This window comes from Pongo abelii, chromosome 5 (assembly GCF_028885655.2).
Source record: "Pongo abelii isolate AG06213 chromosome 5, NHGRI_mPonAbe1-v2.0_pri, whole genome shotgun sequence".
In the NCBI taxonomy this organism is placed as follows: Eukaryota; Metazoa; Chordata; class Mammalia; order Primates; family Hominidae; genus Pongo; species Pongo abelii.
In genome coordinates, this window is record NC_071990.2 from 29116861 (window position 1) to 29144313 (window position 27453).

General features: G+C 38.7%; 1 protein-coding gene across 1 annotated transcript in view; it reads right to left on the minus strand.

The window, feature by feature from the left end:
* Positions 1 to 27453, minus strand: part of LOC129059812 (putative olfactory receptor 2W6) — a 41793-nt gene continuing 14340 nt past the window's right edge. The window contains exon 3 of the mRNA XM_054557079.2: positions 1 to 2152. Coding sequence (XP_054413054.2) covers positions 1865 to 2152 — 288 coding nt within the window. The 3' untranslated portion in view covers positions 1 to 1864. The remainder of the gene's footprint in view (positions 2153 to 27453) is intronic.

Sequence of the window (27453 nt, forward strand, 5' to 3'; positions counted from 1 at the left end):
ATAGTAGAATGATTTATAATCCTTTGGGTGTATACCTAGTAATGGGATTGCTGAGTCAAATGGTATTGCTAGTTCTAGATCCTTGAGGAATTGCCCCACTGTCTTCCACAATGGATGAACTAATTTACATTCTCACCAACAGTGTAAAAGCATTCCTATTTCTCCACATCGTCTCCAGCATCTGCTGTTTCCTGACTTTTTAATGATCACCATTCTAACTGGTGTGAGATGATATCTCATTGTGGTTTTGATTTACATTTCTCTAATGACCAGTGATGATGAGCTTTTTTTCATGTTTGTTGGCTGCATCAATGTCTTTTTTACAGAACTGTCTGTTCATATCCTTTGCTCACTTTTTGATGGGGTTGTTTGTTTTTTTCTTGTAAATTTGTTTAAGTTCTTTGTAGACTCTGGATTTTAGCCCTTTGCCAGATGGATAGATTGCAAAAATTTTCTCCCATTCTGTAGGCTGCTTGTCCAGAAGGTTTCTTTTGCTGTGCAGAAGCTCTTTAGTTTAATTAGATCCCATTTGTCAATTTTGTCTTTTCTTGCCATTGCTTTTGGTGTTTTAGTCATGAAGTCTTTGCCCATGCCTATATCCTGAATGGTATTGCCTAGGTTTTCTTCTAGGGTTTTTATGGTTTTAGGTCTTACGTTTAAGTCTTTAATCTGTCTTGAGTTAATTTTTGTGTAAGGTGTAAGGAAGGGGTCCAGTTTCAGTTTTCTGCATATGGCTAGCCAGTTTCCCCAACACCATTTATTAAATAAGGAATCCTTTCCCCATTGCTTGTTTTTGTCAGGTTTGTCAAAGATCAGATGGTTGTAGATGTGTGGTGTTATTTCAGAGGCCTCTGTCCTGTTCCATTGGTCTATATATCCGTTTTGGTACACATACCATGCTGTTTTGGTTCACATACCATGCTGTTTTGGTTACTATATTCTTGTAGTATAGTTTAAAGTCAGGTAGCATGATGCCTCCAACTTTCTCCTTCTTGCTTAGGATTGTCTTGGCTATATGGGCTCTGTTTTGGTTCCATGTGAAATTTAAAGTAGTTTTTTTCTAATTCTGTGAAGAAAGTCAGTGGTAGCTTGATTGGGATAGCATTGAATCTATAAATTACTTTGGGCAGTATGGCCATTTTCATGATATTGATTCTTTGGTATGTTTTTGCAGTGGCTGGTACTGATTTTTCTTTTCCATATTTAGTACTTCGTCCAGGAACTCCCGTAAGGCAGGACTGGTGGTGACAAAAATCTCTCAGCATTTGCTTGTCTGTAAAGGATTTTGTTTCTCCTTCACTTATGAAGCTTAGTTTGGCTGGATATGAAATTCTGGGTTGAAAATTCTTTTCTTTAAGAATTTTGAATATTCGTCCTCACTCTCCCCTCACTTGTAGGGTTTTTGCTGAGAGACCTGCTGTTAGTCTGATGGGCTTCCCTTTGTGGGTAACGCGACCTTTCTCTCTGGCTGCCCTTAACATTTTTTTCTTTCATTTCAACCTTGGTGAATATTACGATTATATGTCTTGGGGTTGCTGTTCTTGAGGAATATCTTAGTATTTTTCTCTGCATTTCCTGAATTTGAATGTTGTCCTGTCTTGCTAGGTTGGGGAAATTCTCCTGGATTATATCCTGAAGAGTGTTTTCAAGCTTGGTTCCATTCTCCCCATCACTTTCAGGTACACCAATCAAACATAGGTTTGGTCTTTTCACATAGTCCCATATTTCTTGGAGGCTTTGTTTGTTCATTTTCATTCTTTTTTCTCTAATTTTGTCTTCACGTTTTATTTCATTAAGTTGAATTTCAATCTCTGATATCCTTTCTTCTGCTTAATCAATTCGGCTATTGATACTTTTGTATGCTTCACAAAGTTCTCATGCTGTTTTTCAGCTCCATCAGGTCATTTATGTTCTTCTCTAAACTGATTAATTTAGTTAGGAAATCTTCTATCTTTTCTTCAAGGTTCTTAGCTTCCTTGCACTGGGTTAAAATATGCTCCTTTAGCTTGGAGGAGTTTGTTATTACCCACCTTCTGAAGCCTACTCGTGTCAATTTGTCAAACTCATTCTCCATCCAGTTTTGTTCCCTTGCTCGTGAGGAGTTGTGATCCTTTGGAGGAGAAGAGGCGTTCTGGATTTTGGAATTTTCAGCCTGCAAAAGGATTTTTATAGATGTGATTAAATTCTCAACCTTGAGTTGGGATTATTATCCTGTATTAGCCAGGAGCGCTGACATAATCACACGTATCCATATAAGAGAGAGGCCATGTAAGTTCTTTCCTGCCACATTCTTAGTCGGAGAAAAGATACTCTGCTGCTGACTTTAAAGATAGAGGAATGGGCCATGAGCCACGGAATACAGGTTGCTTCTAGAAGCTGGAGTAGTTGAGGAAACATGTTCTCTCCTACAGCCTGCAGAAGATGTGCAGCCCTGTAGATCCAATTTAGTCTTTCTTTCTCCAGATATATAAGATATTTTTGTTATTTTAAACACCAAATTTGTAGTAATTTGTTTTAGCAACAATGAAAAACTAATAGAGTTGGCATTCTACATGAAGGAATAGCTTTCCTTTGTTCCTGTGTGTGTGTGTGTGTGTGTGAGTGTACGTGTGTGTATCAGGTATTATTTATCTATGTGTCTATCGATATATCTTAATATGGTCTTATGCATTCTTATTTCATTCTATCATTATTTTGATGCTGAAACGGTCAGTGTTTTGGCTAGAGAGGATCCCTTCTGGGTGCCTTATATATCTTTTTTATATGTCTTCATACTTCTTAAAATATTTTCTTACTGTTGGCAAACTTAGATGAACTTGACATATCTGACACTTTTCTTTGGGAGGAACAGATAACTTTGTTTATCTTAGGTCAAATAACAAAAACTTTGAATAAAGTAGTGGGGTTTCCTAATGAACAATTCACTAGAAATGCATGGAGTAGATAACACCAAGAGATGGTAATATTGTTGGCAAATATTTATTTTGTTATAACATCACGTTTCTTTACCCTCTCAGGAAATGGAAAGTTTTTGTATTGTGCTCGAGAGTGGGGCAATGGTAAAGAACAGTGACTGGCTATGGGTTTGAGGAGTCATTTGTCAGGAGTGTAAATCCTTGAAATCTGAAGATCTTTCAAATTACCTTGATTCTCCTCAACAAAATACTAGCAAACCAAATCCAACAGCATATAAAAACCCAGTTTCTTAGCTTTTTGATGAAATAGCTGTTTCCTCACCTTTTCTATCTTCTAGAGGTGACCTATATTCCTTGGCTCATGGCCCATTCTTCTATCTTTAAAGTCAGCAGCAGAGTATCTTTTCTCTGACCTCCAGCCTCCCTCTTATATGGACACAGGTGATTATGTTAGCCCACCTGCCTAATCCAGGATAATATCCCCATCTCAAGATTCTGAATTTAATCACATCTATAAAAGTCCTTTTGCCATGTAAAGTAACGTATAATCACAGGCTCCACAGATTAGGGTGTGATCATTTGCATCCCAGAGAAAAAGCCTACCATGACCCCTTGCGTCCCAGGGATAAAGCCTACCATGATCAAGTAGGCTTCATCTCTGAGAGGAAAGGTTGGTTCAACATATGCAAATCAATACATGTGATTCATCACATAAACAGAAATGAAAACAAAAACCACATAATTATCTCAATACATGCAGAGAAGGCTTTCAATAAAATTCAACATCCCTTCATGTTAAAAACCCTCAATAAACTAGGCATTGAAGGAATATACTTCAAAATAATAAAAGCAATCTATAAAAAAACCACAGTCAACATCATACTGAATGGAAAAAGCTGGAAGCATTCCCCTTGAAAACCGGCACAAGACATGGATGCCCTCTCTCACCACACTTATTCAACATAGTACTGGAAGTCCTGGCCAGAGCAATCAGGCAAGAGAAGGAAATGAAAGGCATCCAGATAAGAAGAGAGGAAGTTATACTATTCCTGGTTGCAAAAGACATGAATCCGTATGAGAAAACCCCATAGTCTTGGTCCAAAAGCTCCTTGATCTGATAAACAACTTCAGAAAAGTTTCAGGATACAAAAGCAATGTACAAAAATTTAGCATTCCCATACATCAACAACATTCAATCTGAGGGCTAAATCAGGAATGCAATCCCATTCACAACTGCCACAAGAAGAATAAAATATCTAGAAATTCTGCTAACCAAGAAGGTAAAACATCTCTACAATGAGAATTACAAAAAACTGCTGAAAGAAATCAGAGGTGCCACAAACAAATGGAAAAACATCCCATGCTGATGGATACTAAGATTCTGTATCATTAAAATGGCCGCACTGGTCCAAAGCAATTTATAGATTCAATGCAATTCCTATCAAACTACCAATGACATTGTTCACAGCATTAGAAAAAAACTATTTTAAAATTTATATGGAACCGAAAAAGAGCCCTAATAGCCAAGGCAATCTTAAGAAAAAAGGACAAAGCTAGAGGCATCACCTTACCCAACTTATACTAGAGGGCTACAGTATCCAAAACAGCACGGTACTGGAAAAAAAAAAAAACAAAAAACAGATATATAGACCAATGGAATAGAATAGAGAACCCAGAAATAGTGCCACACACCTACAAAAAAATGATCTTCAACAAAGCTGACCAAAACAAGCAATGGGGAAAGGACTCCCCATTTTATAAAGGGTGCTGAGATAAGTGACTAGCTCTATGCAGAAGATTGAAACTGGATGCCAACTTTGCACCACATACAAAAATCAACTCAAGATGGATTAAACACTTAAATGTTAAAATGAAAACTATTAATATAAAAACTCTGGAAGATAACCTAGGAAATACTATTCTGGACATAGGACTTGGGAAACATTTCATCATGAAGATGCCAAAAGCAATTGCAACAAAAACAAAAATTGACAAATGAAGCCTAATTAAACTAAAGAACTTCTCACAGTAAGAGAAACTATCAACAGTGGAAACAGACAACCTACAAAATGAGAGAAAATATCTGAATACAATGGATTTGACAAAGGTCTAATATCTGGCATTTATAAAGAACTTAAACAAATTTACAAGAAAGAAAAAGTGCCGTTTAAAAGTTGGCAAAACATGAACAGACGCTTTCCAAAAGAAGACACACATGCAGTCAAGCATATGAAAAAATGCTCAATATCATTAATCATTAGAGAAATGCAAATCAAAACCACAATGAGATACCATCTCACACCAGGCAAAATGGATATTATCAAAAAGTCAGATTATTAATAGCAGATACGTCAAGGTTATGGAGAAAAGGGAATGCTTATACACTGCTGGTGGGAATGTAAATTAGTTTAGCTATTGTGGAAAACGGTGTGATGATTCCTCAGAGAACTTAAACAGAACTACTATTCGACCCAGCAATCCCATTACTGGGTATATACCCAAAGGAATATAAATCATTCTACCATAAAGACATATGCACGAGTATGTTCATTGCAGCACTATTCACAACAGCAAAGACATGAAATCAACCTAAATGCCCATCAACAGTAGATTGGGTAAAGAAAATGTGGTACATAGACCCCATGGAATACTATGCAGTCATAAAAAGAATGAGGTCATTTCCTTTGCAGCACCATGGATGGAGCTGTAGGCCATCATCCCAAGCAAACTAAATGGAAAAGAGCCAAATACCACATGTTCTCACTTATAAGTGGGAGCTAAACATAAGAACACATGGATACTAGGAGGTGAACCACACACACTGAGATCTACTAGACGGTGGAGGGTGGGAGGAGGAAGAAGATCAGAAAGAATACCTATTATGTACCATGCTTATTACCTGGGTGATGAAATTATCTGTGCTCCAAACCCCTGTGATGCACAGTTTACCTGTATAACAAACCTGCACATATACCCATGAACCTAAAATAAAAATTTAAAAAATTCCAGAACCTATATTACATTGATTCTTTATGAGTTTTTACATTTGAAAATTAGATCGATAACTTAATGACAATAATTTGACTCTCTCATGCTTATCGCCCTCATCTAACAACAACAACAACAAAAAACCCCTAAGATGGAATGCTGAGGTGAGGAACCTTTGAATTTTTAAATATTAGGTCTAGCAGAGCCTCAGAAAGACATGTTTACATTAAGAGGATGTTGACTATTGATATGGGCATGTAAGATCTTTACTGCCATGTTCTTAGTAATTCTTGAATTGTACATGTATGAAATCACATTAATTCTTGCATACTTTAGGGTTGTTTGTTAGTGCCTAGAAGGTATACAGTCTCCGTGGCCAGTCTCATTGGATCAACAAGAGCCTTGTACTTTCTCATTTTTCATGTGCTAATAGTGAAAATGTTTAGAAAGCACCATCTATCCTCCCCCGTTGGCATCCCATGATGCGCTGTCCTGGTTGCTAGGTGCAGATTTAGGTTCCAAGCAGAACACTCCTAGTGTTCTCTGCAGTTTGTTGTAGAATCAGTGTCTTGGCAACCAAAGGCAGATCTGGTGCTATGGAGGACCTGCTTGCTGCTCTGAGGTATTACTTTATACAGGTCCTGGAGAAGCTGATTGAGGCCAGGTCAATGTTGCAAGGAGACATGAGACTCACATCAGAGTTCTATGGCTTAACATGGGGGATGGTGGTAAGTGCAGCTATATTTGTATTTTGTAATTATAAAAGCCAACTTTATGTAAAGAGAGTAAAAAGAGTTTACCAGAGAAGTTTCTTCTGTAGTTGAGGACAAATGTAATGTTTTAATAAATTAGGCTGATTAAAAAAGAATATGAGCTTGGTGTGGTGGCTCATGCCTGTAATCCCAGCACTTTGGGAGGCTGAGGCGGGTGGATCATGTGCGGTCAGGAGTTTGAGACCAGCCTGGCCAACATGGTGAAATTCCATCTCTACTAAAAATACAAAAAATTAGCCAGGCGTGGTGGCAGTTTCCTGTAATCCCAGCTACTTGGGAGGCTGAGGCAGGAGGATCCTTCAACCTGAGAAGCAGAGGTTGCAGTGAGCCGAGATCACGCAGTTGTACTACAGCCTGGGCAATGGGAGTGAAACTTTGTCTCTTCAAAAAGAAAAAGAGTATGAAGAGTATAAATTATTTTTCATGGAGTCCTGCCCTTAGAACAAGGCATTAAATCCTCTAAGTGTATAGGAAATTTGAGTTCAAAATAGATGCTTTGAAAAAAAGGAATGTTTTTGAAAAATGTGAATTTTTACAGATTTACAATGTAGAAGTGCAGTGGTGTTCCATGGATATATTGCATAGTGGTGAGGTCTGAGCTTTCAGTGTATCCATCATCCAAATAAAATACATTGTCCTCAATAGGTAGTCTTTCATCCCTCAACCCTTTCCCAATCTCCCACCTTTTGGAGTCTTCAATGCCTATATTTCACTCTATATCCATGTGTACCCGTTGTTTAGCTCCCACTTTTAATTGATAATATGTAGCATTTGGCTTTTTGTTTCTGAGTTCTCTTAAGCCAATGGCCTCCAGTTACATTGACGTTGCTGTAAAAGACATGATTTCAGTCTTTTTATGGCCTAGTAGTATTCTAAAGTGTGTATATATATATATATATATATATATATATACTCCACATTTTAGAAATCCAGTAGTCCACTGATGGACACTCAGGTTGATTCTATTACTTTGCTATTGTGGATAGTGCTGCGATATACATAGACAGTTAGGTTTCTTTTTGATATAATGATTTCTTTACCTTTAGCTTGGTACCCAGTAATGGGATTGGCTGGATCGAACGGTAGCTCTATTTTTAGTTCTTTGAATAGTCTCCATACTGTTTTCCACAGAGGTTGTACTAATTTACATTCTCACCAATAGTGTATGTAATCCTTTTTCTCTATACTCTCGGCAAAAATCTTTTTTCTCGAATTTTAATAATGGCCATTTTGACTGGCATAAGATAATATCTCACTGTGGTTTTAATTTGCAGTTCTCTTATGATTAGCATTTGTTCATATGATTATTGGCCATTTATATGTCATCTTTAAAAAAAGAGAACACCTTAAAGTTCAGATTGAATTACATTCATGACTAGGTTTGGAATATGAGTTCAGTTACTGGAAGATGTGTTGAAGTCTTTTAAATAGTGAGAAGCTAATGCCAAAATAGCCTTAAAACTATGTCAGAAGAGGAAAAAAACAACTTAAGACAGCAAAAAAAAAAAAAAAAAAAAAAAATAGGGTTTGGATGAGCATTTCAATCGTGAGAAAAACCTAACCTGTTTGCAAAAGAAACTCAAGGATTGGATGACAAGTTTACCACTGGGCAAAAGAATATTTATATCCTTGGATTAAGTGTTAAGTGATAAGAAATCAAATCAAATAACTGAGTGAACTGTTGATGAATATTCCCTACTATACTTGGAGAAGATAAAATGGATGCTGGGACTTAGAACTGGATCAAATCAGAACAAGTACCAATCAATGTTCAGTCAAAGGTGGCTGATTTGTTTATGCTTCTTAAAATACTTTTTTTTTCTTTTTTGTGATGGAGTCTTGCTCTGTCGCCCAGGCTGGAGTGCAGTGGTGCAATCTTGGCTTATTGCAATCTCCATCTCCCAGTTTCAAGTGATTCTCCTACCTCAGCATCCCAAGTAGCTGGGATTACAAGCATGCACCACCAATTCTGGCTAATTCTTGTATCTTTAGTAGAGACAGTGTTTCACCCTGTTGCCCAGTCTGGTCTCAAATTCCTGACCTCAAGTGACCCTCCCACTTTGGCCTCCCAAAGTGCTGGGATTACAGGTGTGAGCCACCATGCCTGGCCTCTTAAAAGACTCTAAATGGAGAGAGAAATAAAATAGAAATTAGGTTATATGAATAACATTGAATCTTGAAGCCTTTAAAAATCACACTGAACATATGCAGCATGAATTAAGCATTTTTTTAAATTATACTTTAAGTTTTGGGGTACATGTGCACAATGTGCAGGTTTGTTACATAGGTATACATGTGCCATGTTGATTTGCTGCACCCATCAACTCGTCATTTACATTAGGTATTTCTCCTAATGCTATCCCTCCCCCAGCACCCCCCACCCCCCGACAGGCCCTGGTGTATGATGTTCCCCACCCTGTGTCCAAGTGTTCTCATTGTTCAACTCCCACTTATAAATGAGAACATGCAGTGTTTGGTTTTCTGTCCTTGTGATAGTTTGCTGAGAATGATGGTTTCCAGTTTCATCCATGTCCCTGCAAAGGACATGAACTCATCCTTTTTTAGGGCTGCATAGTATTCCACGGTGTATATGTGCCACATTTTCTTTATCCAGTGTATTATTGATGGACATTTGGGTTGGTTCCAAGTCTTTGCTATTGTGAGTGCCACAATAAACATACGTGTTCATGTGTATTTATAGTAGAATGATTTATAATCCTTTGGGTATATACCCAGTAATGGGATTGCTGGGTCAAATGGTATTTCTAGTTCTAGATCCTTGAGGAATCGCCACAGTGTCTAAGCATTTTTCTAGTAAGAAAATGTAATTTGAAAGTAAGGTTCAGAACATTTAACCAAACGTTCAAGTAATTTCTAAACTGTATTGAGAAAATGGAATAAAGTTTCATAGATTATTTGTATTAGAAAAAGTTAATTAGAAAGTTTTCAAATACACATTAAGTGATAGATACACACACACACAAAACAAAAATTCTTAGAGAAAAAAATGAAAAAACTGACCTGTTCTTATCAAAGACATGATTTCCCACATTTGAAAAACCTTGTAATAATTGATTTACAGTTAAGCTGACGGATGGAAATCTCATTGATTTAAGAAAATCTATATGAAAGTCCAGATACCAGTATTTTTTCTTATAAAAAGCTACGTAGTCAATATTAAGGCTTTGTAAACCAAGATACAAAACTGGAGCATTATGAAAGTACTTATATAACAAGATTAAAAATAAATTCTCACAATTTTTTTTGTCACTGAAACAAAAGCACTGAAAGTAATAAATACTAGCAAGAATGAAAAGTGAGGGAAACTCTCTTTGATTGCTGGTAGAAATGCAAAGTGGTGCAACCGCTTTGACTCTTTGGCAATTTTTATAAAGTTTAATATAATCTTGCCATATGACTTAACAATCACATTCCTAAGTATTTACCCTAGTGAATTAAAACTTATGTCCGTGTAAAAATCTGTGTGCAAATGTTTATATCAGTTTCATTCATAATTACTCAAAACTGTAAGCAACCCATGCCCTTCAACAGGGAAAAGATAATCTTTGGTATTTCCACACAATGATCTATGATTGTGTGGAAGTTGATTGATCAATGAATACTGTTGATCAATGGGATGGAATGAGCTACTGATACATGCAACAACATGAATATATGTTAAGTGTGTTTTACTAAATGAATGAAGCCAGACTTCAAAGTCTGAATATTGTATGGTTTCATTCATAAGACATCTGGAAAAAAAAACCCATTGGGATGGAAACACATCAGTGGTATCCAGGGCTTAGTGTAGGGGAGATTAGTTTATTACAAAGAAGACACACAAGGGAAATTTTTAAATGATGGAGTTGTTTTGTATGGTGCTGCACTAGTAATACACAAGTCTGTGATTTATTAATTCCTAAGTAGTGTATCACAAAATTGCACTCAAATGCATGCAAATAAACAAGCAAAAATATCACCAAGATGTGGGAAGATCCTAGAATGGTATGACAGTGACAAATCAACCTCACTTTATATAAATATGTAAGCTAACAACACTGAAAAGGGTAGAGAAGAAGTAAAAAATGACCTAACTTACCTTGAGAAATAATGTTTTGATTAAAAAATGTCAGACTATAGACAAAAGTAACTTTGCATAAATATGGTATTCTGAATAGTAAATTTGTTTCTCATGCAGGTTCAGCTAATTCTGTAATTGCTTCACATGCATACCAGTTGAAGAAAAATATTAAAACATGAACAGTGGCATCCAGGTTTCTCCCTGTTGGTGTGAGAAGTTACAGAGAAGCAAGAAAGGAAGGCCAGACTGACCATTAGGGACTGTGTTAGAGTCAGAGTTATCACTATGACCTCATGTTTAAACACAAGCCCAAATGCATGTGGACACACACAGATGGACAAATATGGAAACAATGACAGATATGTGTGTATTCAGGGCTTACTGTGTAGACACACATTACTTAGCCCTTTCTGCTGAAATAGCCTAGAAACAATGTTACCCTCATAGCAATGTGCACGTGTCACACTCAGATCGTGTTTTCTAATGCCATTTTCCAGTGAAAAGAAACAGAGATCGTTGGAGAAATGTCTGATTCTAAGATATTTCTAAGGCTGGTGAAGAAATACATAAGAGAAGCCTGGAGAAGAACCAGTAATACCAGAAATCAAGGAAGGGCCCTAAAGAGAAAAGGATAACAAAAGGATGAATTCCTGTCCAAGGGACCCAGCAGCTAACTTGAAAGAGCTCTCAATGGGTAAAGCTGGAGCAATTTCAACAACAAAATAAATAACATCTCACTGGATTATAACCTGAAGTATAAAATGTATGAGTCCATACTCTTATAAATGATTGAATAAATACATAAATGAGAAGAAGAGAAAAATCTTCCTTACTAGTCTATTAATAGTCCCCACTTTCAGATATGGAGCTCATGATCTCCTTCATTAAGTGTAGGCTGAACTCAGTGACTGTCTTCCAAGTCATAGAGTATGGACATGTGACAATTGTAAGTTTAAGCTTTATTTAGTGCAAACACTACCTTAACCAAGTGATTAAAGTCAGCACCATCAGTGATGCCATGTAGATATTATGTAACCCCTGCTCTGATGGGATAAAAAGGGCGCTTTACCTCTGTGGTCTCCTCTCCAAAAATTCAAAGGCCCAGTGTAATTGATGGCAGCTGAAACCCATCTGGACTGTGACACCGGCTGTAGTAGGGGACGTGCAGGTGGGGCTGTGTGCTCCAAGGAGCCCCTGGAGCCGGCAATAGGCGGAAGCCCCAACCCCTTATGAGTTGGCAGGGCAAAAGTCTTGTGCTCCCCAGGCTCAGCTGCAGTTGCCCAGCAGCAGCTGCGGACAGGACATCCCTGTGCGCTTGGGGTTCAGGAGCAGGCAGAAGCCCCACCCTCCCGGGTGCAGCTGCAGCTGCTCAAGCTGTGTCTACAAACCTGGGCATCCCTGTGCTCTTGGGTGCCAGGAGTAGGTAAGAGCCCTGCCCTCCTGGGCGCGCTTGCAGATGCCCAAGCTGCAGCGGCAGACCCGGGCATCTCTGCACTCTTGGGGGCCTGGGAAAGCCCTTTTTGCCCCCGCAGTCTTGGAGGTGCCTGCTCCTGGTGTCTGGCCTCTCCCTGCTCCTGGCGCGTGCTCTGATCTCGGAGCGTGGTTGAGGCCAGGCCCAGGTGCTGTTGCAACCTGACCTGGTGTGCCCACACTTGGGGCAGCACTGACATGCCAGTCTTCTGCTACCTCAGCCCCCTCTGGGCTTTGGGCACCAGTAAGCAAGGGAGGGAGGCTGGAGGGGGTGCTGCTGAGGGCAGCTTGGCGCTGGCCTGCAGGTGCCTCTTGGCAGGAACAGCCTGGGCACCGTCAACAGTGGCAGGAGGCCCACAGGCTCCTGGGCAGAAAGGGATGAGTCCCCGGTGAGGCCCCACCTTCAACTCAGGGAAGGGTCAAAGCCTGGGAGACGGGCTGCCAGCCTCGCAGACTGGAGTGGGAACTTACGGTGCTTTTTCCAAGCCTGCCCATGGCTGCCTAAGGACCAATCAGCAAGCACTTCCTCTCCTCTGAAGTCCATAAAAATTCCCAGACTCAGCCAGACACAAAAAGATGTCAGGACAACCAGCTGGAGAGAGGAATTACCTACACTAGGGTCTCTTTTCTGCTGAGACCTGAACACTCTATGGGATGACCTGTCTGAGGAGAGGAGCTACCCACTCCAGGTCTCCTCTCTGTGGAGAGCTGAACACTCGTCAGGACACCCTGGCTATGGAGAGGAGCAGGTTTCCTCTCAGCTGTTCTATTGTTCAATAAAGCTCCTCTTCACCTTACTCACCCTCCACTTATCCACATACCTCATGAGTGTGGGACAAGAACTTGGGACCCACTGAATGGCATGGCTAAAAGAGCTGCCACACAAACAGGGCTGAAACATGCCCTTTCTTCACCTCATTGCAGTTGACATAAAGGAGATAAGAGATGCAACTCTTTGGGGAGCCCAGACCTAGGAGCTCCCTGAGCCAGGGCTGTGACACCCTTTTGGGTGGTTCTGTGGTTCCTGGTGTGGAAGCTGCTTGCAGTACACCTGGTCCAGCCGCAGACTTGCAGGGAGCTGGCACCCGTCAGTGCCTGGAACTGCCTGCCCTGCTGCAGCAAGCATGCCTGGCTGTGTGCAGTAGATGGACCCCACACTTGCTCCCTCATACACCCCTGCCACAGTAAACATACTGCAGTATGTTGGGAGATGTTGGATTTTACCAAAAGCTTTTTCAGCATCTATTGAGATGATCATATGGCTTTTCCTTTTAATTCTGTTTATGTGGTGAATCACATTTGTTGATTTGCAGATGTTCAACCAATCTTGCATGCCAGAAATAGAGCCTTCTTGATTGTGGTGTATTAACTTTTTGATGTGCTGCTGGATTTGTTTGACTAGTATTTTCTCAAGGATTTTTCCTTCTATGTTCATCAGGGATATTGGATGGAATTTTTTTCTTTCTTTCTTTCTTTTTTTTTTTTTTGTATTAAGCTAACTCACCTAACTTAGTGTGGGTCACATATCTTGGCTTGATAATCCCAAGCTGTGCTTAGAAACCCAGGTAGCACCAGGACATCCTTCAGCTCAGGGTTGGGCTCTGGCTGCACTGTGGGATCTGATGTGCTTCTGGGTTGCTGGGAAAGTACTCAGGTGAAGCAAGGCACTCAGCTGGGCTGTGAAAGTTGCACAATGCACCTGCTCCTCCAGGGCAGCTAGGCATAGGACCTGAGAGGAGCCTGCAGGCAGGAGGGCTTGCGGAACAGATGTGTCCCAGTCACATAGGGAAGCCAGCCCTGCTCTCCTTTGGCTTGGCAGTCAGCTGAGTCAAGAGCCTTGCAGAGGGAGATGGGAAGCTCTCAGGGATGGGTATCTATGGCTACCCTCCACCGAAGCTGCCCAGCACACAAAAGCTCCCAGGCTCTGCACTGTCTGAAGTACTGTCTCTGCCTGTTCCCCAGGGAGATCCCCCTGCCAGCTAACACATTTATGGGGGATATGGGGTCTCTTGTAGCTAGGATCCCAGAGGTACATGACAAGAGTGAGCTGTCCCTCAGTTCCCTGACTCACCAATTTCCCAGGAGCCATCTGGGGCTGGGAACTAGCCCTGGCATTCAGGTACCACTTGCAGGGTTCCCAGATTTCTGCCTCTACAGCCTCAGCTTCAGCTTTGCCTCTCCATACACTCAGTGTTTTCTCTCCTAAGATCACACATTGACTTTGTATCCTGAGACTTTGCTGAATTTGCTTATCAGCTTAAGGAGATTTTGGGCTGAGACAATTAAATCAACCAATTTATGTTGATTTACTCAATAATTTGGTCTCTCTCGGCGAAAGCAGTGCTTCCTGGCTGCATCTAATTGGACATCTTGTCCCTTCCCATCTGTGTAACACATTTTTTATACGTGCTTTATTTTGACTTCATTTTAGCTTTACAGAAAAGTTGCAAAGATGGCAAAGAATTCCCATATACACCTCAACCAGTTTCACTTTCACTTAATGTTACATTTCTCTGGTACATTTTTCAAAATTAAGAAACTAACATTGGTATGTTACTACTACCAAAACTCTAGACTCTCTTTGGATTTCAGCAAGATTTTCTTTAACATCCTTTTTTTGTTGCAGAATCCTATCCAGGACACTCCATTGCATTTAGTTGTCATGTCTTTCAGTTTCCTGAATCTCCGTTATCTTGTTTTTCATGATGTTGATAATTCTGAGTACTGCTCAGGTATCTTATAGAATGCACTTCAATCACAGTTTGTCCAATGTTTTCTAATGGTTATGTTATGGGATCCTTGGGTTATCACTTCACCAGCTGAAAACCTCTGTGGCTAGTGACACTTATGCCGGGGTTTTGCTCAGGCCCACTGGCCCACTCAGCCTGGCAGCCTGTGCTCAGCTCACATTACCAGCCTGGATACTGCACACAGCCAGGCATGCTTGCTGATATTTCTGGTTCTAGATCCTTGTGGGGGTGTAAATTAATTCAACCATTGTGGAATGCCACAGTAAACATACGTGTACATGCATGTTTATAGTAGAATGATTTATAATCCTTTGGGTATAAACCCAGTAATGGGATTGCTGGGTCAAATGATATTTCTGGATCTGGTTCTAGATCCTTGTGGAATTGCCACCCTGTCTTCCACAATGGTTGAATTAATTACACTCCTACCAACAATGTAAAAGCATTCCTATTTCTCCACATCCTCTCCAGCATCTGTTGTTTCCTGACTTTTTAATGGTCACCATTCTAACTGGCGTATGATGGAATCTCATTGTGGTTTTGATTTGCATTTCTCTAATGATGAGTGATGATGAGCTTTTTTCCTTTGTTTGTTGGCTACATAAATGTCTTCTTTTGAGAAGTGTCTGTTCATATCCTTCGCCCACTTTTTGATGGGGTTGTTTTTTTCTTGTAAATTTGTTTAAGTTCTTTGTAGACTCTGGATATTAGCCCTTTGTCAGATGGATAGATTGCAAAAATTTTCTCCCATTCTGTAGGTTGCCTGTTCACTCTGATGATAGTTTCTTTTGCTGTGCAGAAGCTCTTTAGTTGAATTAGATCCCATTTGTCCATTTTGGCTTTTGTTGCTATTGCTTTTGGTGTTTTAGTCATGAAGTCTTTGTCCATGCCTATGTCCTGAATGGTATTGCCTAGGTTTTCTTCTAAATCTTTTATGGTTTTTGGTTTTATGTTTAAGTCTTTAATCCATCTTGAGTTAATTTTTGTATAAGGTGTAAGGAAGTGGTCCAGTTTCTGTTTTCTGCATATGGCTAGCCAGTTTTCCCAACACCATTTATTAAATAGGGAATCCTTTCCACATTGCTTGTTTTTTTTGGGTTCATTGAAGATCAGATGGTTGTAGATGTGTGGTGTTATTTCTGAGGCCTCTGTTCTGTTCCATTGGTCTATATATTTGTTTTGGTACCAGTACCATGCTGTTTTTAAAACCTGTTTTATAAAAAAGGGAATTACTGTGAGACTTCAATGAGCCAGTGCGTACACATCTAGATTTTGGACAGTGCCTGAAACATAGGAATGATCTAATGAATGTAAGCCAGTTATCATTAATAGTAGGATTAGCATTAATCATTAGTAATAATCATTACTCATAATATTGAGTCATTATTTCAGCTTGTCATGTGTATGAAAAAGCAGAGATATAATTTATTATTGGTAATCCAAGTGCTTATTGTAATTTTATAATATTATGATATGAAATGATTAAATGTATATGTCACTTCTTCTTTGTTTCTAGCATAGTGCAGAGAACATAGTTTCCTCATAAGTGAAAGTCAAGTCTATAGTAGGAGATATTTGGTTATCTGAAGGGCATAGGTGATAACAGTAATCGACTCAGCAGCTGTTCCTTCTTATTCTATTATATTCACAGCCTCTACTCCTCTTCACCTTTTATATGGCACTGGTGCCAGTTCATTTATCAATCTTTTTTTTTTTTTGCATTATCAGTAAATAAACTTATCCCTTGACAAGAGAATGGTGATTCCACTGTTATCTTAAACTTTTCTTATTTATGCATCCTGCATATATCAAAAGAAACCTCAAATACCACTGATTCTTTTTCTAATTAAAACATTCCCACTGACTTTTTTATGTGTGGAGATATAATAAGCAAATTTTCATTCAAAAGTTTCAAAGGATAAGAAGGATTTTTGGAATCACTAAAAATACTTGATATTTATTTCAAGGTTCCCTGGAAACAAATTGGACATTCTGATTATTTAACATGATGCAACCCAGAGGTAATGATGTAGGTTAGATGATCTTGAGAGACCCTTCCCAATCATGGTAACATAATTCTCTGTGGTAGACACCACTCGCCTTTATTCTAAGTGTCCTAGAGATATCCATGCCTTTCTTTGTGTTGTGTTTCAAGGAAGTCTGGTGCAAATACTGATACATGCAATGATGTTTTGAGCTTTCAACTCTTTTGCCATTCTGACTCAACTACCTTTTGCCCACAGATTGAGAATAAAATTATCATGTATCTTGCACTTCGTTAAGAACATATAAGTAAAAATCTTAAGATGAGGTAAAAGTGTGTTACAGATAATGTCTTCAGTCACCGGGATATTTTTGACTGACATGGGCTGTCCTTGCCAGATTCCTAATGGATTTCCACAATAAGAAGCTGATCTTATAGACATTAGTAACATTTGCACTGTCACAGAGAGAAGGTTGTGGCTTTTAATAAAACCAGCCAGTATTTATTAAAGTTCTGCTGTTCTCACAATGTTGTGTCCTTTATTTTAACCTTAGGGATTCTGAGTCCCTCAAGTTTAATTGGTCATTGTGTCCCCAGAGGCAATAAGTGAACCCTATTCCCAATTGCACTGGTGGCATAATACTGACACATAGGTAGTTCACAAATTCTAAAACTAGGGTGAAGATTAGAGTTATAAAACATGAACTATGAAAAATAGGTTTGGAATGTATTAATTTGAAGAGCACAAGGCTAAATAAACATACAGCTGCAAATTTCTTTATTTTTCATTTTTAAATTTTATAGCTGTATTGAGATATAATTTATTTACAATACAGTTCACCCATTTAAAGTGTACAAGTCAATGATTTTTGGTATATTTCATTACTAATTTATAACATTGTGGTAATATATAACATAAAATTTGCCATTTTAACTATTTTTAAGTGTACAATTAATTTAATGGTGTTAATTATATTCATACTATTGTGTAAATCTTGTCACTATTTTCTAAACTTTTTCATCATCCCAAACAGAAACTCTAACCCTTAGTGATAACTCTCCATTCCCCTCCCCCATCCCCTAGTAACTTTCAACCTACCTTATGTCTGTATGAATTTGCATGTTCCAGATATTTCATATTATTGGAAACATGCAATTTTTGCCCTTTTAGGTCTGGCTTATTCATTTAGCATAAGATGTACATATTGCTTTATAGCCTGCTTTTTCACTTAGCAGCATATTGTGAGAATATTCATAGTTAGGCAGGGACTAGGCAGTGGAGTTGGGTGGAATTTTGCAAACCATGCTTAGGAGTTTGGATTTTGTTTTGTAGGACTTGGTCTCAGGGTCAAATAGGGAGTCCTTTGATGGTGTATATAGGAAAATGGTATTTCTATTGTTTACTGATTTTTTTGTGATGAATATGCTTGGACTAAATCTCCCAGAGATCTGCAGTTAAAATATTATTTATAGCATATGATGTCATTTAACATAAATTAACACACTGAAGTTTAAGGTTAGCATTAATTCACTGGAGCAGAACAAGTAGAAATAATATAAGATTGCAACTGGAATAGTTTTTGAAAATAAGAAGATTTATGCAATTTATAACTTAATAAGTGCTCACCAAAGATTTTCAGTGAAATAAAGAAAATTATAATTAAATTAAATATCTAGTATCAGCCTGGATATAGCCTGGATATATATTGTTTGTTTGTTTTGTTTTGTTTTGTTTTAAGACAGGATCTCACTCCCATGGCCCAGGCTGGAGTGCAGTGGTGCGATCACAGGTCACTGCATCCTCGACTTCCCAGGCTGAGGTGATCCTCCCGCCTCAGCTGCCTGAGTAGCTCGTACCACAGGTGCACGCCACCAAGCCCAGCTAATTTTTGTATCTTTTGTAGAGATGGGGTTTTACCACATTGCCCAGGCTGGTCTCCAACTCCTGGGTTCAGGCCATCCACCTGCCTTGGCCTCTGAAAGTGCTGGGATTACAGGTGTGAGCCATGGCACCTGACCACATGCTCGTATTTTAATGTATTTGTTTCTCCTTACTTTTCTTTTGTGTATCATTTTTTTGTGTTGAGATGGAGTCTTGCTCTTTTCACACAGGCTGGAGTGTAATGGCATGATCTCGGCTCACTGCAACCTCCGCCTCCTGGGTTCAAGCAATTCTCCTGCCTCAGCCTCCTGAGTAGCTGGGATTACAGGCACCCACCACCATGCCTGGCTAATTTTGTATTTTTAGTAGAGACGGGGTTTCTCTATCTTGGTCAGGCTGGTCTCGAACTCCCGACCTCAGATGATCTGCCTGCCTCGGCCTCCCAAAGTGCTGGGATTACAGGTGTGAGCCACCACCTGGCCATATCATGTATTTTTACAAATTGTAAACAGACATATGTAAAACAATCATTTTCTAATTTATAAAATTTTCTTGATATGCAGTTTTCGAAGCTATGTAACATTCTTTTTTAAATTAATAATTCATATATACATTATATATGTACATATATATACTTTCTCATTCTTCTACAATTAAATATCTATATTTTCTGAATTTGTCACCTTATACTATAGATCATTCAGAATAAAGTACTTTCCATATGTGATCTCTTTTAGACTGTTTATCAGAAATGATGTCAGTGAATTAAAAGTATTAGTATAGGCTGGGTGAGGTGGCTTATGCTGTAATCCTAGCACTTTGGGAGGCTGAAGTGGGAGGATTACTTGAATTCAGGAGTTTGAGACCAGCCTGGGTGACATGGTGAGCTCCTGTTTCTACTAAAAATGCAAAAAAAAAAAATTAGCCAGGCATGGTGGTGCGTGCCTATAGTGTCAGCTACTCTGAAGACTGAGGTGGGAGGATTGCTAGAGCCTGGGAGGTGGAGGTCACAGTGACCCAAGACTGTGCCAGTGCACTGCAGCTGGGGCAACAAAGCAAGACCCTGCCTCAAGAAAAAAATTTTTTAGAAGTGTTAGTATATAACAAATACATATTTCGAATTGCTTTTAAAAGGAATTGAATTGTTTGGACTTGAATTATAACAGAAAAGCAATTTTAGACAACTTATAAAAGCATAAATCTCACAAACATCATTGAAGAGCTATACGTGTGTGTGTGTGTGTGTATATATATATATATATGTATGCCTCCTCTTTTGATTTTCCTTATATCTTTTCAATTTTAATGTTGAATCCTAAATTATCCTCAGGGTTGTAAAGTTGCCTTTATTTTCCCTATTCCCCTTTAAATCCTAAGGTATACAGTAGTGGTACTTCCTGTCATATCTTCATTTGCATTACCAGTCAGACCCCTGAAATAAATCAGACAGATATTGGGATGACAGTAGCAAATTACCACAAATTGAAATAAGTAGTAGCCCCAATTGAATCTGCTGGAAGAGATATGTTATCCTTGATAGAGTATATTAGCATGTTACTGAGTACACAGTATGCATAGATTGATCTGGTAAATGTTTTCTTTTTCATCCTTATTAGGAAACATGATCAGGGAGTTTGCACTCACTTGGAGCTGACAATACTATACCATGTCCCAGAGCAATGCTAAGTTTTTCATCTTCCATCATAAAATACTGAAGAGAACTGGACTAGCTGTATATTCTGTAGGCTGTCACACTGGCCAACTATACCTAACACATCATGCGAATCAGACAATATGAGCAAGAAGTGGTCAATACATTAAAAGCCTTGATAAGACACATGTGATCCAGAGAGTGAGTGTTGCACTCCATAAAGATTCAGGGACCTAAAGCATAAAAGTTTTAAGCGTTTATTGGTCTGGGGCACTATCCTTTACACTAAAGTAAAGGATACATTTTTGCAGTATGCATTTCCTATCATAAAAAAAGAAGCAAAGTGCCTGGCAGACCTCTCTGTACTTTGTAGTAAGCATATTTGACACTATCGAGTACTGTTCTAATTCATCTACTAGTTGCTATATTTGAATGGACTTCAGGGTAAGAATGGGCTCTATAGCAAGTCTAAATTTCACCATAAATGAGGTGGAATTTATGGCAAGTTTATGGGAAGATCATAACAAAATTCTTAGGGTTTTGATAAAACTCTACTATCTACAGCACAGGATTGTATACATTTCAAAAATAAAGCCCTGGTGTTTTACTGAATTCTGGGTAGAGAAATAACATCTGACCATGGAACAACAAATAACCATGCAGGCAAAACTACCCATATGAGCTGGGGACTGTCTGAACCATCAAGTTATTAGGTTGAGTGGATACAGAGCAATCATTGTAACACGGCATTAGTACATCCAGGATTGACCACAGCATGACTAGAGGGCAGAGGCAAACAGTATGAGCAAGTAGCCCAGGACTTCACGCTACTCACCACTTTTGCATCAATATCTCTTCTTCAGATCACACTTACGCCTGCATGAGAGAACACTTCCAACTCTAATGGAGGAGAAAAATGTCAAGCTTGGTTCATTAATGGGTCAGCTTGGTGTGTGAGTCCAAGTCAAAAAGGATGAAGATAAATTATAGCCTCGCTTATAGTGATCTTGAAAAATAGTAGTGAGGAAAATGCCTCCCAATGGACAGAGTTTCAGATGGTACCCAGTCGTTCACTTTGTGTTGAAAGAGAAGTAGTTTGAAGTTAGAATATGTATAACTCATAGGTAGTGATAAATGGCTTAGGAGGCTTTTCAGGTGGCTGGAAAGAAAAAGATAGAAACACTTGGAAAAAAGAAGTCTGGAACAGAGGCACATGCATAAACATATAAGAGTGAAGGTATGAAGTGTTACATTATTTGTATTACATGCTAAAACCACTAGATGGAATCCACCATAGAAAATGATTTAAGCAACTAGGTAGAAAATGTGACTTGGCGAGCAGTTATTGTCAGGAGCTTCTGACATTTGCCCTCATTATCTTACCTGCAATGCTAGTGCAATGAGCTTATGAATGAAGTCGCCATGATAGTAGAGATAGAAGCAATGCATGGGTTTAACAGCATGCATTATAGCCGCTGTCAAACATGCAGTCTTCCATCAACAAGTGTCCCATGCAATGACTGGATAAAATAGTTTCCCGTCAAAAGATCAACCAGTTACTTAATGTCAAGTTGATGACACTGGACTTTTTCTACTTTGAATGTAGCAATGTTTTTTTGGTAGGAATAGATACACATACTCCAGGCATGGGTTTCTATTCCTGAACATAAGTCTTCAGCCAGCATGACTGTCTAAAGGTTTATAGGATGTTTGACGCAGCAGCAGGAGATCCCACATACCATTGTATCAGAAAAAAGGGCCGACTTAATGGCAAAGAAAGTGTAGGGTGGACTCATGACCATGGAATCCATTGGCCATATCACATATTGCACTATCATAAGTGATCTATTAGAGTCATGGAGGGATCTGTTGAAGCTGCACCTGAAATTCCAGCTCAGATGAAATGTCATCCTTCAAGACCCAGTACTTTAAATCAATTATCTTTCTATGGTGCTGTGTCCTCACTAGGAAGAATGCATGGTTTAGAAACCAAAAGGTGAAAGCAGGCGCAGCCCTTCTTAGAATCCCTACCAGTAACTCATTTGAGAAATTTGTGACTTTTTTCTCCACAAATATAAGCTCTGTGAGTTTAGAGGTTCTAGCTCTCTAAAGGGAAATGTTCCCACTAGGGGGTAGAAAAGGTACACTAGGAAGTGTATACTTTGTTTAATTATGATGGTAAATGACCAAAGGCAATGAGATTAACTAAAAAAGCCATAGTGATCAGGGGCTCAGACACTTCTGGATCATGACACCAGGTCAACCACTGAGAGCAGGAGAGGTGCCAGATAAGGGTGAGAGCAACATAGAATGAATAGTAAGAAGGAGATGGTGACTATAATTTGTAGGACTTAAGACCAGCTGCAGTGATGGTCCTCTTCTAAGTTTCCTCCAGATACAGAGGCCCACTATAGCCCTGTAAGAGCTTTTCCCAGATCTTTATTAATTAATTAATTAATTAATTATTTTTATACTTTAAGTTCTAGGGTACATGGGCACAACGTGCGGGTTTGTTACGTATGTATACATGTGCCACGTTGGTGTGCTGCACCCATTAACTCGTCATTTGCATTAGATATATCTCCTAATGCTATCCCTTCCCCCTCCCCCGACCCCACACCAGATCTTATACAAAGGAGTAGATCTGAAATTAAAGGAATAGACAGTGTTGGAAGTTATAGTGCATTACTCAGATACCACTTTCAGAATGAAGGCATTATTACTTCAGCTGCTAGATGTGCTACAGTTAGATAGAGCTCAGCTGAGATCCTTCTTTCTGGGTTGCCTCAGCTAAACAGAGTTGCTTCATCTAAATATATGGCCCTTTTCCACGTAGTCTGCATTCAACACTGATCAACAAGGAGATTTAAGGCTTGCCTTTGGCCTCAGCTCAGAACATCAATGAATTGTCATCTCATATTGAGAACTTCCTACATGGTTCAGTGAAATTTTGGTAGTTTGCATTACGAACTTCCAAAGTAGGTAGTTTGCATTACTTCCTTTCCTCAATCATGCTACCCACCCTTTCCTTTGAAAGATGTTGATCCAGTACCATGCTATTTTGGTTACTGTAGCCTTGTAGTATAGTTTGAAGTCAGGTAGCGTGATGTCCCCAGCTTTGTTCTTTTGGCTTAGGATTGACTTGGCGATGTGGGCTCTTTTTTGGTTCCATATGAACTTTAAAGTAGTTTTTTCCAATTCTGTGAAGAAAGTCATTGGTAGCTTGATGGGGATGGCACTGAATCTATAAATTACCTTGGGCAGTATGGCCATTTTCATGATATTGATTCTTCCTACCCGCATGGAATGTTCTTCCATTTGTTTGTATCCTCTTTTATTTCATTGAGCAGTGGTTTGTAGTTCTCCTTGAAGAGGTCCTTCACATCCCTTGTAAGTTGGATTCCTAGGTATTTTATTCTCTTTGAAGCAATTGTGAATGGGAGTTCACTCATAATTTGGCTCTCTGTTTGTCTGTTATTGGTGTATAAGAATGCTTGTGATTTTTGTACATTGATTTTGCATCCTGAGACTTTGCTGAAGTTGCTTATCAGCTTGAGGAGATTTTGGGCTGAGAAGATGGGCCAAAAAGCGTTCCCTAGTAAACTTTCTAAATGCTAATCTCCACCCCTGAGTCGGCTTCCTGGGAAACTCCATTCTCTCTCTCTCTCTCTCTCTCTCTCTCTCTCTCTATATATATAATAAATACATTATATATATAATATATAATACATATATAATATATAATACATATGTATTATATGTATACAGGGAACAGGAAGAGTGAAACATTTAAGAAAGAAAGGTAATTTAGGGATGCATTAGCCAGGTTATGTGTAATGAGAGCTCAGTTCTCTAAAGGCCTTCTGAAAAGCACACAGGATGTTTTTGCCTGAAGGAAGAGCTGCTGGACCATTTATTCCTAGTTAAAATTCTTCATTGTTGGAGGATTTCCCCTAGGGTCATTAAGCATTTTGTACTTCTAGGCAGCACTTTTCTATATGCCAAATGGCTCCCATGGTGTCAGACAAGCCCTGGGGCCGAGGGAAGCCCTATACAGCATACTTGAGGTAGGTCACTGTCAGTATGTGTGAGATGAATCTGAGTTCACACACAACTGTCCCTTGCAGCTCTGCTGAAATTAGAGCTGGCCTGAGGAGATGTGATACACTGGTACTAGAGGCATCTACTTTAGAAGGTGAGATAGAAATGCTGTATTTTACATTTACAACCATAGGGATGGAGGTGTGCTGGCTTTTACCATGAACTCTCCCAGATAGTGTTCTGAAAAGCAGAGGAGGCCAACTAAAATAAAATCGCTGGGAAAATTATATTTGCAGGAAGAAGATAATCTCAAGAGAAGAAGAGATTAAGAGTATTCTTGAATTTTGCATAGTAAAAACCATCTAGTCTAAGACTCTTTCCCCTAACCAAGGACCTTTACAAACAGTTGATCTAGGAAAAAAAAAAAAAAGCATCTCCTTCAATGATTAGTAATTTAAAAGGAACTGGAAGAGATAAGACATATGGATAGATACATATATAAAACTAGCTAGGTAGAGACCTATAGGTGATAATATACAAGAAAGAAAATGGGGAAAGGAAAAGCAATCTGAATAGACAAAAAATAAAACCAGTAGTTAGTGGTTATGAAGTGGATGAAAATCGAAGGATGGGATAAGAGGCAGGTTGATTCTGGACGTGGAAAAATCTACAAGACTGAGATTCTTTAAAACATCAAACTACTCTTCTACTTTAATATAATATCAAACTCAAATTCACAACCAAAGTGGTAACATTTCATCACTAATTTGAAAAATTCTAAATAAAATAAAGGAAAAATAACACACACACAAAACAGACTAAAAAGAGAATATATAGATTTTCTAGAATGCACAGCATAGTAAAGACAAACGTGAGTAAAATTACGGTGAAATTTAAGCCATGAGGGTCAGTGCATCTTAATGCCCTGTGACATTGTACTTGAGGGTTTACCTGTAGATTAATACCCTTTAAGCATGAGAACTACTGACTGAGAGAACTTCAAATGAATTTGCTTCTAGTGTGTTGATAAAGTTAAATGTGATTTATCATAGGTGGGTAAGAATATGGTTGGTAGATAGGAGACAACAGGGCTGGGATATTCAGAAAATAACCTCCAGCAAGCTTTGTAAAAGCAAAAGCATATATTGATGTAAAAGCTTTACATATGTAATTGCATGATATACCATCGTGTTGCTCAAACTGCATTAAAGTGTGATTAAGAATTCACCACAATGTATGTTGATGTAATAGTAAATATCAGAATATGTCATAATTTTTCTTAGAATTATGGCTTGAGTGATCTATTTGACACAATTATTATTGTTAATTATTTTAAATATTTTCATCTAATTTCAAGCTTTTGGTTTTCTTTAATATACTTTATCATTCTTCATCAAAGAAGGTCATGTAGAAATATAATGTTTCTTTTTTCTAAATGTTATTTTTACTCATGCTCTGCAAAACTTTGGTAATAAATTTTGGTTTCTGGAACAATCCATTGAACAGTATCATCATCATGATAATTATTGCTAACTTACATTGAACAGTTACTTTGTGCCAAGAACACTTTTTAGTATTTCCCACATTTGCACATTTAATCTCTCCAACAAGCATATGTAGGTTTTTAATTTTGCCCGTTTTCCAAATACAAAATCTAAGGAAAGAACTAAGGTAAGAACAAAAATTTTAACTACTTTTCCTAACATCACACAGCATAAAGGTGGCTGAGGGAGAATTCAAGCTCATCAATAAGAGACAGAGTGAAAAGGAGGAATGGAGAAAAGGAGAATGAGAGAGAAAAAAGAGAAGATAAATGGAGAAGATCCAGGGAGAGAAGAGGGGAAGGAAAGGGAGAGAAACATGGGAGACAGATAGTGAAATAAATCAAGATACAAGCTCACAGAGAAATAAGAGAACAAAAGAAATAGAGAAAGAGTTATAAAGCTAATAGGCAGTGATTAGAACTATGTAATAAATGTGGTAAATGTATACTCTTTGAGAGCACAGATGAAACACATCTAATATTTAGCAAAGTGATTTTCACTAGCAGGTGCTTACATGTGTTTTATATAATATTTATAATGAACAATTTTAATCAAAGACAAAATATAAGGAAGATGTAAAAGAGGAAGAGAGAGAGTGAATGATGAATATCAAAGATTAAAAGCACTTCACTAAATCTTATATTTTTTCCCAAAATACAGCTGGTGAAAATCTTATCCTTGAGTAGAAAGGAATCAAACAAGTCATATACCACCCGTTTTCTTGTCTGTACTGGAACCATCACAAGCTTTTGAGAAACTACTTTTGAACCATTCCCCAGAGAGGCATTTGCCCCAGTAGCTATGATTATAATTTGCAATGACAGCCACAATGATTTCATCCTTCTGGGCTTCTCTAACAAGCCACATTTGGAGAAGATACTTTTTTGGATGATTTTTATTTTTTATTTTTTGACTCTTGCAGGAAATATGGTCATAGTTCTTGTGTCCTTGAAGGATCCAAAACTCCACATCCCTATGTATCTCTTTCTTTCCAATCTTTCCTTGGTAGACCTCTGTTTCACCAGCAGCTGTGTTCCACAGATGTTGATTAACTTCTGGGGCCCAGAAAAGACCATCAGCTACATTGGCTGTGCCATTCAACTCTATGTGTTTTTGTGGCTTGGGGCCACGGAATGTGTCCTTCTTGTTGTCATGGCTGTGGATCGTTATGTGGCAGTGTGTCATCCACTGCAATATACCATGATCATGCACCCAAAACTTTGTCTGCAGCTAGTTATCCTGGCATGGGGGACTGGCTTGGCCCAGTCTCTGATCCAGTCCCCTGCCACCCTCCAGTTACCCTTCTGCTCCCAGCGGATGGTGGATGATGTTGTTTGTGAAGTCCCAGCCCTGATTCAGCTCTCCAGTACTGAT